The 14,549-nt window shown below is 46.5% G+C and overlaps 1 protein-coding gene across 14 annotated transcripts in view; it reads right to left on the reverse strand.

Moving 5' to 3' along the window:
* LOC108002686 (cell adhesion molecule Dscam2) overlaps window positions 1–14,549 on the reverse strand; it is a 120,141-nt gene that overhangs the window by 33,101 nt on the left and 72,491 nt on the right. For 8 of the 14 annotated variants that reach the window (XM_062071322.1, XM_062071321.1, XM_062071323.1 and 5 more), the window contains 4 exons: window positions 12,519–12,815; window positions 11,829–11,939; window positions 11,468–11,629; window positions 1,450–1,887 (listed from right to left, as the gene is read on the reverse strand). In XM_062071322.1, coding sequence (XP_061927306.1) covers window positions 1,450–1,887; window positions 11,468–11,629; window positions 11,829–11,939; window positions 12,519–12,815 — 1,008 coding nt within the window. Of the gene's footprint in view, window positions 1–1,449; window positions 1,888–6,196; window positions 6,605–11,467; window positions 11,630–11,828; window positions 11,940–12,518; window positions 12,816–14,549 lie in introns of all 14 variants that reach the window. The other 6 variants (XM_062071328.1, XM_062071325.1, XM_062071319.1 and 3 more) reach the window with 5 other exon arrangements.

Here is a 14,549-nt window from a genome sequence, read left to right on the forward strand (position 1 = left end):
AACGCGTGTCGGCCCCCTAATACTCGTCACATTTCGCGCGTGCCTCGAAAAATAACAAACCGAGGACCATCCTTAGCGCCTTCCTTCGCTGCGAGAAGCGTAACGTGTTTCGTCCCTCTCTTTCGAAAGAATTAATTCCGGTTGTAACGAAGATCGACACGCGGTCGACAATGATTTCGCAACGAGATTGTCTCTCCACGCGAGAAAGTTGACGCGAAGAGTCCGACGGAAACGAAGATAAGAAAGTGATTTAGATTGGACCGCGGCGAAGGAAAGGAACGAGTTGTCGCCGACTTTCGAAGAATCATCGACCGAACTTCTGGAGAAGTCGCGTTTTCGACCCCGCCTTACCCGGAAACTCGAAACTAATTTGCCTGCGCGCGCCCGTATCCTCGCGAGAGGCCGCGATCCGAGCAAACTTCCGCTCCGGGTGAAACTAGGCTTGCAATGTCGTTCGAAAGATGGAAGAAGGAGATCGTTGCTCGCGTTGGGGAAAAAACGTGGTCGAACGAAACGAAGGAGGAGGAGTAGCGTGGGAGTAGCGGTAGAGCGTGGAGAAATGTAATTGCGAGGCGAGCATCGAGGTGTCTTTGAAGAAGCCATCTGGCTGGCGTTATCTCTCGCTTCTCTTTTCTTTCTTTTCGTAAGAAATATTCCACCGGTCGGGAAGCGTTATCCTCCTTAAATAGACCTTTCGCCGCTCTTCTTAGCGGGATACGCCCGCGTGGAAAAAAGAATCCCCCGGTAACGCGATATCATATCCACCTTAATATTCTATCTTCGCGCGAATTCGTTGGGAAAATAAGAATCCCAGCTTTGTATTCAGGGAGCAAACTCGCGCGACCGTTCCTCGAACCCCGGGGCTTTGTCTGGAAAATTCAAACGCGAATCCTTCCCACAAAGACAAATGTATCTATAACCTTTCTACTCCGCGAGAAACATTCTTTTCCGGAGTTACGATCTTCGAGTTAAGATTTCGCCGTGAGACCGGAGGATTTTCACGAGGTTTCGATCTAATCCATCCACATCCACATCCGCGCGGAGCATCAAAATTCAAAGCGGAAGGGTGACGAAGAATCGAAGAAGATGGGATCGCGTCGAGATAAGAGGGGTGGAAGTGTCATCGCGAGGAAGGAGAAAACGCGACGCTCGAATCGATTCCGTGTCGAAACACACCCAATGTACTCCAATCCTCCCTGTTGGCTGTTCCGTATCTGTGCCGTAATACGTATATACACGCGTGTACATATACATATTTATATGTATATATTACGTATATATATATATATATATATACATATATATATACATACATAAATGCGTGTATATACATACAGAGAGAAAGACAGTCAGAGACAAGTATACATCTGGCTGGCACACGGTTTATGTACACAGGTTCTTACAGCTACCATATGTCGATTTTTGTTGTTGCTCGTTTGAGACACCAACCAGCAACGGAGAGGCTGGTCGAGTATTCGGCCAGGCCAGCGACGTTGCTGATCTGGCACGTGTAGTTCCCGCTGTGCTTAGCGCTGACGTTATTTATCGTCAGGATGCTGGAAAACGGCGGATAGTCGCTTATCTGTATGTTGTTGTTGCCCGTCTCGAGAAAGACCGCGGTGGATCCGCCCGAGGACGACGACGAGGACGACGACGACGAGGACGAGGATGACGACGAGGACGACGACGACGACGACGACGATGACGACGACGACGCCGAGGACGACGCCGACGCACCGTCACCCGATCTGACCTGAATCGGTTTCTCGTCCATCAACCACGTGATGTTGAACGGCTGGTCACCCTGGCTCGTGGTACACATTAGCTGTGTCCTCATCCCCTCCGTCACACCGTTCTCGAAATAAAACGGCGAGATCCGCGGTGGAACTATAAACGTGACGTGTGATAATAGTATGTACTACCTGCATGCCGGACACTAACCGTCTCTCCTATTAGCGTATCTCGACCAGAGACTACGCTCCCGTCTTCTTTCCCTATTTTTTTCTTTTCTTTTCTTTTTTTCGTTTGCAATGGAAAGGGGCACAGTTTCGGGAGTATGGACGACGAGAGGGAGTTCGAACAGCCGAGTGTGCGACGAACGCGTCGTAGGAAAGGCGTACAACACCGCCGTTGCGCGACGAGACTCTCTCTCTCCTGCATTTTCCTCTCGCGAATTTTCACGATTCCAAGTCTGTTCCTCTGTTTCGTACATCGAAAAGGAGTCAAGTGTTAGGCCGCGGGGAAATGAAAACGGCAAGTCGGATAATTACATCGAAATGGTGAAGCTCGGGAGGAGCGGGGCCGTTGAAACGGAATTAATAGCGGCAGAGGTACGCGTCGAAAACAACGGAGAGTTAATAAATCTTCTTCCCGAACGTCTGAAATTAACATTAAAATACAACTGGCGGATACAAACTGTTCCGAGTTTAATCCGTTCCTCGGCACGGGGACGACGGGGCTTAATTAATGTTCCTCTCGGTGGCGAATTCAAAAAGAATATCTACAAAAAAAGAAAATCTGTCTGATACATACGTATATGTATATATATGTATAAATATTTCGATCCTCTCGCTTCCTCTTTCTGTTCGAATCAAAGTCTCGTCGCGGAACGGGGACAGGAGGTCACGAAATTCGCGACCACCGTTGTTTGATCGAATCCGCACCGATCCCCCAACGTGAAATGGACACCGGTGGCTGCTCCATTTCGCCGTTGTCCGACCAAACACGGACCTACACCACTTCCCGCCCCACGGACGAATTTCGAGCAGCTCCGGGTTTGTACAAGAACCGAGCTTGATAACGGCAATAACTTGGAGTTTCTGCTACGTGTTTCCCGCTACGTGACCTCCGGAAACGTGGACGTTGGACAGGTGCGGCCCCAGCGGCGGCCGGAGCACGTGAAAAATGGCGGCTCGGCCATAAATATTCGGTCACAGCGCGCCCACGTATACCTCGTGGCCTGGAAAATGAACATTTATGAGCCGGAGTAACTGCTAATGTTCAGACCGATGCGTCTTTACGAGGGTGGCCGAGTAAGTAAAGTAAAGCTGCGGAAACCGAGAGACGATCGCGCCACTCCTTCTCTTCCGATCACCATTTTCCATTGGAGAACCGTTCGAACTCTTGGCTGTCCTCGTTGTTCGCTTCCTCGACGCGTGTTTTTTCGCGAGATAGATTCGAAAAAAAATATTATATTATCGATATCATCGTCGAATAATAATTCATAATTGCATCGTTTTTATTTTTTATTCCTTTTTTGGTTTTTGTTTTTGTTTTTTTTTTTGGCTTTCTTTTCTCATTCGAGTTGATTAGCGATGAACTACTTACCATCTCTTATGGGGCCGTTGAGCTGATCAATTATCGAAACGAGCGTGAAAACTAAATATAGGGCGAAAAAAACACGAGAGAGAGAGAGACGGAAAATTGGGGCGAAAATTTCGTGGATTGTTCGACCGATCGAGTTTCTTCGTAACAAACATGATTTAACGGTATATCGAGTTCGTAATGATACACCGGATCAGTTTCATTCGCGCTGGTTGAGAACTCTCTCTCGTATCGATTTCCCCCTCGAAATATGATTTATACTACTACTGGTCCCAAATATAATATTTGAATGGTAATAATGATGATAATAATGATGACAGTACACAAACGATAGAGAATATCTCGAGCGTAATAACATAGCAGAGTCTTGATAAAAATATATACTGTACTACTGGATATGTGATGTATAATATAATGTGACTCGGTCAGAATCGGTCAAATATATATATACGTGATTGATACACGATGTACAACACAAATATCGAGAGAGCAACAAAGGTGGACGATTCATTCGAAACGGGACAAAAGAGCACGACTCCTACTGTATTTGCGGATCGTGTGTTCGAGGTGTCGTTGTTGTACAACGATCCGACGTATAAAGAATACCATAGAAATTCCATATATATATATATACTATAATGCGTATCATGAATAATAATAACAATAATAATATATATATATATATAAAATATAAAACGCAATACTCAATCAAAACATTACACGAATCTCTCGAACATATTAATGCTGAACGATGCAAAAAAATACACACGCGCATGTTGTTGTGCGAAGATTAAAAAGTCAGCACGATACGGTTACGTTTCACGTGGAAGCGATCTCACGCTGTGACATCGAGCCCGATCCCGCGGCTGCCGAGCGCAAAATTAAACGAAAAATCCTAATCTGACGCCGGATTCCCGTTTAATTTCGCGGCAGCCAATTCGAAACCAGTCCGAACACGAGTTTCTCCGCGAGCATTTGCCTGAGAGAAGACAGGAGAGACGGACGGACGGATTGGAAGGACGAGTTAGAGAAACATAGAAAGAGAGAAAGAGAGAGAGAGAGTAGGAGACAGAGTGTACGTACGTGTAATTGCTGGGATTCTACGTAGTATGCGAGTGAACGAGTGTAGACATGTTTGTACATTGACGTGTGAACGTAAGAGTCGGAGCAACGAGTCGAAACTCGCCCCCGAAGCAGATTTTCAACGAGCATTTCGATGTCACAGATCACAATTATATAATACACGATATATACGAGCATATATATATATATCTTTCAAAGTCCGATTGATTCAGCCCGATTATTTCGCACTGTTTAGATTAAAAAGAAAAAAAAAACAAAAAAAAAACGTGAACGACGACCAGCACGTGGAAACACTGTTAATTGTTATACATATACAATATTTACAATATTTACACAATGTACCAATATAGCGTTCGTAGGTATTAATAATAATATATACACATACATTTATTCGAAAAAAAGCGTGCAATTGAGGCGTGCAAAAGAGAAGAGCGTGCAGGATAGAGTCGTCATGAATAGAGTCACCGAGAGTGTAAAAAAAAAAAAGAGACAGGTGGGATTAAAAAATCGTAAGGAAGTAAGAGAATCGAAAAAATTCGCGGCACGTCCTCACCGGGGACACGCGGCGCTCTCTCTCTAACTCCCAGAGCGAGGGCAACGAATCATCTCGCCGTCTCGATTTTCACCCACCGCCGCCACTTCTAATCTAAATTGAAATCTAATAATCCACGACGAGACGGCGCGCGGCACGTTTCACCACGCTCGATATCCTTCGCCTCGCGATATTCCTTGGGACCATTTTCCGTTGCGAGAAAGAAGAAAAAGAATGGAAAAAGAGAGGAAGGGAGAGAAAATTTAAAAAACGAGGTTAAAGAAATAGAACGGTGAGGTGGGAAAATTGTGGCGGTACGAGAAAGGTACGGAGGTAGAGAAAAAGGTCTCGCGCCAATTGTCGCCGGTCGAACGTGCCGTTGGGCGTGCATTTTGGACTAGCATCATAGCAGAAACAGGTCGCGTCGAATGACTTCGGACAGCCTGTATAATCTTTCCGGGGTCCGAGATCATCCTCGACGAACGTCGATATACGTGGGTGCTTAAGAAACTCGACTCGCGAACGACGACAGAGGTGGATCTCGAGGAAACTGCCAAACGAATGAAAAAGAAAAAAGAAAAACTCTTTCGGCTTCTTCGATACGCGCGTTGATAGTGTCTATAGACTTTAAGGTATATCTCGATCGATTGTTTCAAGAAGGATCGCGAAAGTGACGCGAGTCGAAAAATTCTTTCTCTCGAGGCGGAAAATTGATCAAATTGCGTCACGGGTTCGAGGAGCCGCTGATTGATCGATCGTGCATGTACCAAAGTTGGATTTCGTTGTTTCCTTACCGACCGATCAATCAGTTACTTTTCCAGCGCGAGCATATAATCCACCGGATTGGAAAATTGCCAGTCTATCTTTATTATGTTCCACGAGTCGCGAGCCCGGCTATAACGTAGCCTCGTTGCTCTAGATCGATCGGAATAAAGTATAGGTCGGTAAGAACGATCGCGGCGTATCGACTGGAACGCGACGACGAAGGAAGTCGTTCGGGAATTTTTCGATCGTTTCCCAAATCGAGGATCGCGTCTGGTCGATCCTGTGAACGATCGAAAGAACGGTTGGAGGTAATAAAAATTGGCGATCTTGCGACGCGTCGGGGATGGGTGCATGCGGACGCGTCGAGATCGATGAGGCGGGGAAAGAAATATCGGAAAGAGAGGAGAAAAAGAAAAATAGGAAAGTAAGCGTCACACCTCTGCGTCGTAGTGAGAGCGTGAACGAAGAAGTACACCAACGGTGTGCGTTTACCGTTGACGTGAAGGAGTGCAGAATGAGCGACGGTGGCAGCGCCATTGGCCACGCGACAGGTGTACGTGCCATTGTGCGCGGGTGCGATCGTGCTAATGCTCAGGGCGCTGGTAAAAGCGTCATATTGGCGGACGGTAATGGCCTTTCTCGGGGACTGTTCGGCCTGGCCCTCGGCCTTGGGGCCCCGCTTGGGCCCCTTAATCGCGTCTCCAGGACCGGCCGGGGCCTGAACGCGGCTATGGCTTGACGACGGAGCATCCTGCGACGTCCTGATCTCTATCGGGACGTTATCTTTGAGCCACGTGAACGTCAGTGGCAGATCGCCAGTCACGACCACGCACTGTACGCTAGTACGGTCCCCTACGTTTAAATCGCGAGCAAAACTGAAAGGCGTGATTTTAGGTGGCACTGAAAGAACAATACAAAGACAAAAGGTGGCATTCCAGTAAAAAGCGGTTCAGAAACGCTATAGAGAATTCGCGCATATATATATATATAAATATTTATATATATTTAATTAAAAAAACTGTTTGTGTGTGTTCGATGATAATCATGGGACAGAAATATACGATATATTTTCATGGAACAGAAAGAATTTGGATTGAGCACACACATCGAACGGACGGTCTTTTTTTCATCCTCCACCGGTGTCGTGGAATTTATGCAACGTGGAAACGTTGAGAATTCCGCAACATCGGTCGAAACAAGAAGCTTGTGCATTTAAGACACTTGGCCGTCGAAAAACATGGTTCGAATACTCGAATTAAAGGAAACGGGATCACATATCAGGATATATTTCGATTAGATTCGATCGTGGCGATCCAAGTGTCCTTAATGCGCGAGAAATATCGTACGAAATTGCGATTATCTATATAGAAACAAAGAGCTTGAAAGAGATAGAGATAGAATCCGCGTTGCGGACGTCACTCGGCGCAAGCACCAATTTTTCCTTTAATCCCGATTTCGTTAAAAACCATACACGACATTTGGTTAAATTTTCTTAAAGCTTCGATTTCCCTCGCTAATTTTTCAATCCTAGCGTTACGAATTAATCCAATATCAGTAGAATAACTTGTTTAATTGGATGAAGCGAGCGTAGCAGTTACTCTTTTTTTTTTTCTTTTTTTTTATCGAAATCCAATGAACAGACCGGTTCGACCGGTTACGCAACACGCGTTTAATCCCTTCAATTAAGAATTAACTGGCGATCACCGTGCGCCGGAATCTCGTTGGAAGCCTTCTCTCGCTTCTGTGTTTCTCTCGTCATCCTCGAAGAAAGAAAGAAAGAAAGAAAGAAACGGACAGATAAAAATAATATAATCGCAAACAATAATAAAATCCCCTCCTCCCGTAGAAGGGGAGAGAACGCGCCGCTTCGACGAAAATCTTTTCGTTCGCGGTCGAGTTAATTCACGAAAATCGCGCGATCAAAGGAAACGCGTTTTTTTTTCAAATCATACATATCCAATTCACGAGCCGATAATTATATCTCTTTGACTCGGTGCTCGTTCGCGCGATTTTTCTCCAGCGTTCCCCCCGTTTTACAAAGCCAGTCGGCTGCGATTCCGCCCCATTTTTATTATTTTTTTTCAATATCGCGGAACGATCTGGCCCGGCCGGATAATCGTATCCCGCTTGTTGTAATGCGCTTCTTCCCCACGAACGACTCGACGAATAAACCGGCGTTAGCGGTGGAACAAGGGCTGTAATTGATATTTAACCGTGGCCGACACGGCGTACAATTTTTCGTCGATCGGTTTTCACTTTTCCATCCCCGCGTGTTCCTACCTCTCCCCCCTTCCACGAGTTACGAGTGGCACGAGAAATTCGCGAAAAATTCACCCTCGCCGCGGATCGTATTAATGAACTCGACTCGCTCCCTCCCTCGATCGATCCTCGGTCTCTTTTTCCTCTTTTTCACCTCGTTTCAAAGATTCCTCTCGCCCCCTGGGCCCCCACACTTGTCGAATATCTCCGTCGACAAGCTTTCGCAATTAATTCGCGGTGGCTCGCGAGCGGTGCCACGTCGAAGCGCGCCGATAAACGGACTTTCGCTGCCGACGAATCGCGGCAAATTCTCGCCCCGTGGAACACAATCGATCGGTTACAACCACTCCGGTTGATTGCTTTCGAGCCGTGATTCAACCGCGTTTATACATGGTGGCGTGGTTTCGCGCTTTTACACGTCGTGTTGCGCGTTCCTTTTTCGGTCTCGATTATGAAAATTGCCGGTGAAAATCGAAGCTTGTTGAGCAACGAGTGGCTACGTACGAGGAGGGGAAGGGTAATACGAAGCGGTGCTTTCGGGGCCGGTGAAGTGCGCATCGCTCTGCGAAAGAAACGGCGGCTCGAGTCACGTTAATAGAATATCGATGCTTCGACAACAGCATATTTATGTACAAGTAGCGCGTGCACGTGCGTTCTCGAATGCGAGAACAGGGGCCCCCTCCATTTGCGAAATCGCGCCACTCGATCGGCAACTCGGTTCTTACTCCCTCGATACTCTGCCAGCTTCTTTTATCCACTTTCTTTTTTTTTCTTCTTCCTTCCTTCCGCGGGATACTCGTACGTTAGAAAATTGCGGGACGACGAGGGGAACGAGCGGTTCCGCTTTGATGAGTTAAATATATATAGCGTTCATCGAAAAGGTCGGTTACCTCGGGCAGAAACCCGTAGAAACTAAACTAAACTCGATTTCGACCGATAAACTTGCGCGATACTTCAACGTAACGATAAATTATACAGATTCGAGAATTATACAATTGAATCGAAATTTTTATTTTCTCTCGATATAAAAATTCTTCTTAGAAAACGCGGTAGAATTTCGATACTCTCCCTTCGCGCTACGATTTATCCAAAAAAATAAATAAATAAAGAACGTATCCCTCGTAAACTCTCTTATATTCTTTGCACGATCGATAGGTAATGACAAACGCGTTTCTCGCAAGTAACGAGGCACCGTAACACGCGAATATCAAGGATATCCGGTGTGGCGCGTCGATATTAAGCCGGTCAGCGATATTTTTCGCTTGGCAGAGCGTTATCTCTTACATATATATATATAAAATATATCGCGTAGAAGGGAGAAAATTTCTTGGACGTGGCGCGCAAGGCTTGATGCACGACGAGATTCTTTTTTAAAGGGGAGGGAGGGGGCCGTGTACCGCGCGAGCGCGCACGTGCACGCGCGCGTACACCCCGTGGGGGAGGGGCGCACGCGGGGGTCGGCGCGCTATGAATTTTTATGTACAAAAGTACACGTACGTAACGTAATATACAGAGAGCGGAGTTTAGGCGAGCGCGTGCAAGGACAGATGCTTGAGCGATGCAGTGAAGTGCTGTGCTCTTGGTGCGTGGCTTCGTTCGCGGAGTGTTGTCAAACGCACGGATATCCGTTGACGCACATATAGAGAAGATGGATAAAGAGATAGAAAGAGAGATAGATAGATAGATAGATTGAGAGAGAGATAGAGATAGAGATAGACGCATATACACGCACACAATACACGCTCTAGCGCACATTTATGTATATATATATATACACACGTTGCACCGTGATCCCTTAGAGATCGTGTACGATCGTGTACACGTAAGGAGCTATCCTAAGAAACGTCCTGGTCGAGAAAAACTGTTTTTTTCGTGAATCTTTTTCCAGAGATCTTGGCTCCGTGCACCGTCGCGGTTTCACAGAAGCATTCTCTATGTGCGGGTCCTTCGATCGTCCCCTCTGGTCACAGCGTATGCACGGCACACGTAGCTTCGACGATGGACGATCATCGAACGTAAGACGAAGTCGAGTCGATCGTTACGCGGATTCGGAAAGCGATTATCCATCGTTGTGGTGTTGGGGGTAAATACGGGGTAAATAGGAGGAGGACGAATAATGGTTTCTCGAAAATCATGTAGGAGAGAGAGTGAGAGAGTTAATTAACTTCGGCACGAGGATTATCGATTCCATCGCATCACCTCCTTCGTTGACTCGGTTTGACGTTTAATCGAATTCCCATCCCTATCTTCGTCTTTTTTCCTCTCTCTCCCTCTCTCTCCTCGCGAGGAAACGCGAAGCAAGCCCGGTAGAGAAGCGATTACTTATTCGACCCTCGGTGGAGATCGCTTTTAAATACTTTCTCAAAGTATACAAAATGGCGGGTGGGTTGGAAGGGAGCGCGATACGATTTCCAAGGCAGGTGCACGATTAAGAGTCGCGCCAATAAGATATTCCACCGGTGAGTCGGCGACCAAAGAGAGAAGATCCTTTGAGAAAACTTGGGCCAAGTTTCTCGAATTTTTCTCCAACTTCTGTCGCGCTTTGGCCGGGATCATAGGTACGGTAGATAGATCGTCGGCAGGCAACATCTATTAAATTGCGCGCGATCCTCTCTCGAGTGTTTGCTCCGAATCGAATTTAACCCTTCGAGATCCGTTTTCCTTAAACGTTTTCCATCCCAAAATCGATAAGGTGGGAGAAAGGGAAAGGAGAGAAGAGAGAGGACGAGGGAAGATCGCGAGATATCGCGAATTTAATTCGATCGTCGGTTTAACGGAAAGGGAGGACGCAATCGAAGGACGATAACGTGGGTATAGGTGGTTTCGAGAAGAGATAAAACTGGTTGCCCGCGGTTGTTTTACGCCATTTTGAAAATTCGCGCACGACTCGATAAACACTGATGCTTGCCCCGCGTTAACTGATCTCGGCCAACGATGAACAACGGAGTATACGGAATTTACCTCGTAATACCTAATACAGAAACATCGTGCGAAGGTAAATTTGGCGGCACGCATCAAACACGGGATGTTATGCATACACGAATCGTAATTAATATGCGATTGCCATAGGGATGGAAAATTACCGTTGAAGGCAGGGAAGGAGGGGCGGAGGCAGAACGTATCGAACAAAGGGATGATGTAACTTCGGATATGTCACCGTTCCGATTATCCGCCGATAATCGGCCTTTCATACCTCGAATCGGTCACACGCGGTGTTCCTTTACTCCTCCACTTCCTGTTGGAATCGTTACGATTTCGTTTGATTCGTATGATTCGAGCAAAGAGAGAAACGAGAAGCGAACATACGAGAAATTTAAAGCGTTTATACGTATAAAAATCTCCGAGCGTTACGTCAAATCGATATATCCGTCCGAAATTATGCAAATCATACAGGTTGGATGTACCGCGCGTGACCGATAGGGTATTCGGATATCGTGGCATCTGCTCTGCGAAACCCTGAAAAAGAGACCGGTATCGGAAAATATTCGTGTGCAGTTTACTCACCTAGAACGCGCACTTCTACCGATCGTTGAGAGGTGAAATTATGCTTGTTCCTAGCGGTGCACGTGTACGTGCCCTGATCGGCGGCTCGTTGCACCGTATCGATGAACAGGCTGCCGTTCGCAACCCTCTGTCTCATGTTTGTGGGCAACCTTACTCCATCTGCTAACAACGTGACCGCTCAATTTCTCTCCCCTCTCGTGATCGCGATCGAACGGAATTTAAAATAAATTCGAGGGAACGATGATCGAGCCCTTTTCGATCCACGATATCCACGATACAAGTATTCTTTTTTTCTTTTTTCTTTTCTTTTTTTTTTTTTTTTTTACGAAAGGGGAAGACAGAAGGGGAGATTAATACTCACCTTTCTCCCAAACGATCGATTCGATGGGATAACCGGCGACCGGGCATTTGATGTGAAACTGTTTCCCAGCGACCGCCGAAACCGTCGACATGGGCCTGACATATGGCAAACCTGCGATTGACAAGCAACGAAACATATATTTCGCTTCCAGCGATTTCCTCCCTCCCTCGATGTCGTCGCATCGACACGATCCTCCGTGTTTCCCCAGTGTCATGAAATTATAAGACTCGTTATTTTTCTTTTAAACTCACTCTGCTTGCTAATATCGTACCCTGTCGAGTCTATCTTCGCGAAATATCGCGATGCGAGAATTTTGCCATTCGCACACGGCACGCCAAGCTGAACAGAAAAAAAGAAGAAAAAAATAAAAAGAAAAAGAAAAATTCGTTGATAAAACAAAAGCTACGAGCCAATTTTTAATTAACAGAAATCGCCCCTCGAACGGTGGTGGTGGTTAATGACAAAGGATCCCATCGAGCCGATATTCCCGGCGATCGATTCGAGCCACGGAGAGACGGAGAGGGAAAGGAAAAACGAGAGAGAGAGAGAGAGAGATGGAACGTAATATTCCCCGGGGTTTCCAGTCAATTTCAATCGACACCGGTCGACGATTCTTCTCCTTAACAATCTTTACCCTCTCTCTCTCTCTCTCTCTCTCTCTCCACCTCTCGCCTCTCGCGGAGTACTCACCGTAAATATTGAGCCTCGCCGAGTGGCTCGCCTCGCCAGCGCGGCTGCTCGCGATGCACTCGTACTCGCCCCCGTCTTCGGACTTCACCGACGAGATGTTCACGTGCGATATTACGTCCCCGTACACGGTCACGTACTGGCCAATCAGGAGTCTGTCGTTTTGCGGAAGCGGAAATCCATCCAGCAGCCAGGAAATTTGCGGCGTCGGATTACCCGCGGCGCTGCATTTCAGAGAAACCGATGGACCGGTCTGCATTGTCTGTTCGATAAACCTGTAGACCAGTTGCGGCGCGATCTCTGTTAACAGACGTTACGCTACGGATTACACGTATCTCCAACCATATCCTCCAACCAACCGATGCGTGCTCCACCTTTTCCCTCCCTCCTTTTTCCTCCTCTCCTCCCATTTTCCCTGCCTTTCTTTCTCTCTCTCTCCTTCGATCCGCCTCAACCCCCCCTATAAGCCTCCACCTCTTCCTCCATCCAGCTCTCGATTCTCTCCTTCGCTAATTACCACCTATTTCTGCCCCGCCGCTCCCACCACTCCGCTAATATCCGGCTATTTATTTACGAGATAGACTTCGTGCTGCCGATCTACCCTCGCGCTGCTCGCCCAACCTTCGATCGTGCTCGCTAGATTAAATTCGTATTTGAAGGAGGGAGAATAAATACGAATCAAAATCGGAGGGATTTTCTTTTCTTTTTTTTTTTTTTTTTTTTCTTTCAGCTTTAGATGGATATTTCGATCGGATGGGAGACCCAGAACGAATCTTTGATTCGTCCATTCGGCGTATCTGGGTCACACTGGGTTGTATCCTGTGCTCCTCGCGATAAAATTTATAAGGTTTTTCCCGTCGTGGGAAACGGAAAGGAGACGGCGTTCATCCCCTCGATACGTCACATCCCTTCTCATTAAGTGGACCTTAATAAGCGGCTGGATTTTCCATTAAATAATTGGCCCGAAGATTAATGGAAGCCGGGAAAGGATTAAGAGGAGCGCGACTTAACGAAGAAACATTGAAAATAACCGTGGCGCAGGCATATACGTTCCAGTTCCAGAAGGGCTCTAAATGAACGTGCCACCCCGCGTAACGAGCCCTCTCGGTAATGAATTCATGAACTTCATAAGCGCGAGCACGTCGGCTACGAAATAACAGCCGACTTTCCTACAACTTTTCGTATGCATACCTTGATTCTTGCACGCCGTGTAACAACTTTGATGCTCTACGAGGTGTCACGAGGAAAACATCGAGTGGGAGTTTCGCGGTCGCTTCGATATTTCTCTTTCTTTCTTTCCTTTTCTTTCGAGAATCACAAATCAAACTTTGCGTTGTTTCATTTCCAGATGAAATTTATTTCTTTCGGGTAATTGCCGTATATTCGAACGAACGTGGAAAAAGGAACGAGTCGAGAAGATTCAATTTCGAGAAGATTCGTTGGATAATTATTTGAAAGGAAAGAATCGAAAAGAATCGGATATTTCACGGGACTCGTGACCGTTCATAGGGAGCGATGATCTCGTTTCATCGTGGCGCAGAGTAGAAACTTGGTAATGAAAATTCGAAATCACGGCGGTGCGAGAACGGCGAGAACGTATAATTAAAAGACTGGCGGACCTAGGAAGCTATTAGTAAATTAACAATTACGTCTGTCCAATTAGTCCGCCTCGTTATTTCGCCTTCGAAGCCGGGTGCACGGGCAACTTTGCGTCCTTGGAGGACGCGGAATAATCTTTAAAAGCGTCCTGCTTCGAGGTTGCCTGTTTACCAAGGTGGCTCGAAACGGACGTCTGAGAGTGGAAAGAGAGAAAAATCATGCGCAATCCTCTGTCTTGTTAATCTATTTTCTTTCCTTCTCTTTCTTCTTCCATTTCTCGTAAAATTACGAGATGAATTTCGAATTCATTCTCGAATGATTTTTTTCGAAATATTTTAACCTCTCGTTCCGTAAATTTAAGAGTTTAATCCAACCATCCAACCAACAGGGTCTCCGCCCTCCGTTATAATATAAGACAGTTTCGCGCAGGAAAAG

This window comes from Apis cerana, linkage group LG2 (genome assembly GCF_029169275.1).
Source record: "Apis cerana isolate GH-2021 linkage group LG2, AcerK_1.0, whole genome shotgun sequence".
Taxonomy (NCBI): Eukaryota; Metazoa; Arthropoda; class Insecta; order Hymenoptera; family Apidae; genus Apis; species Apis cerana.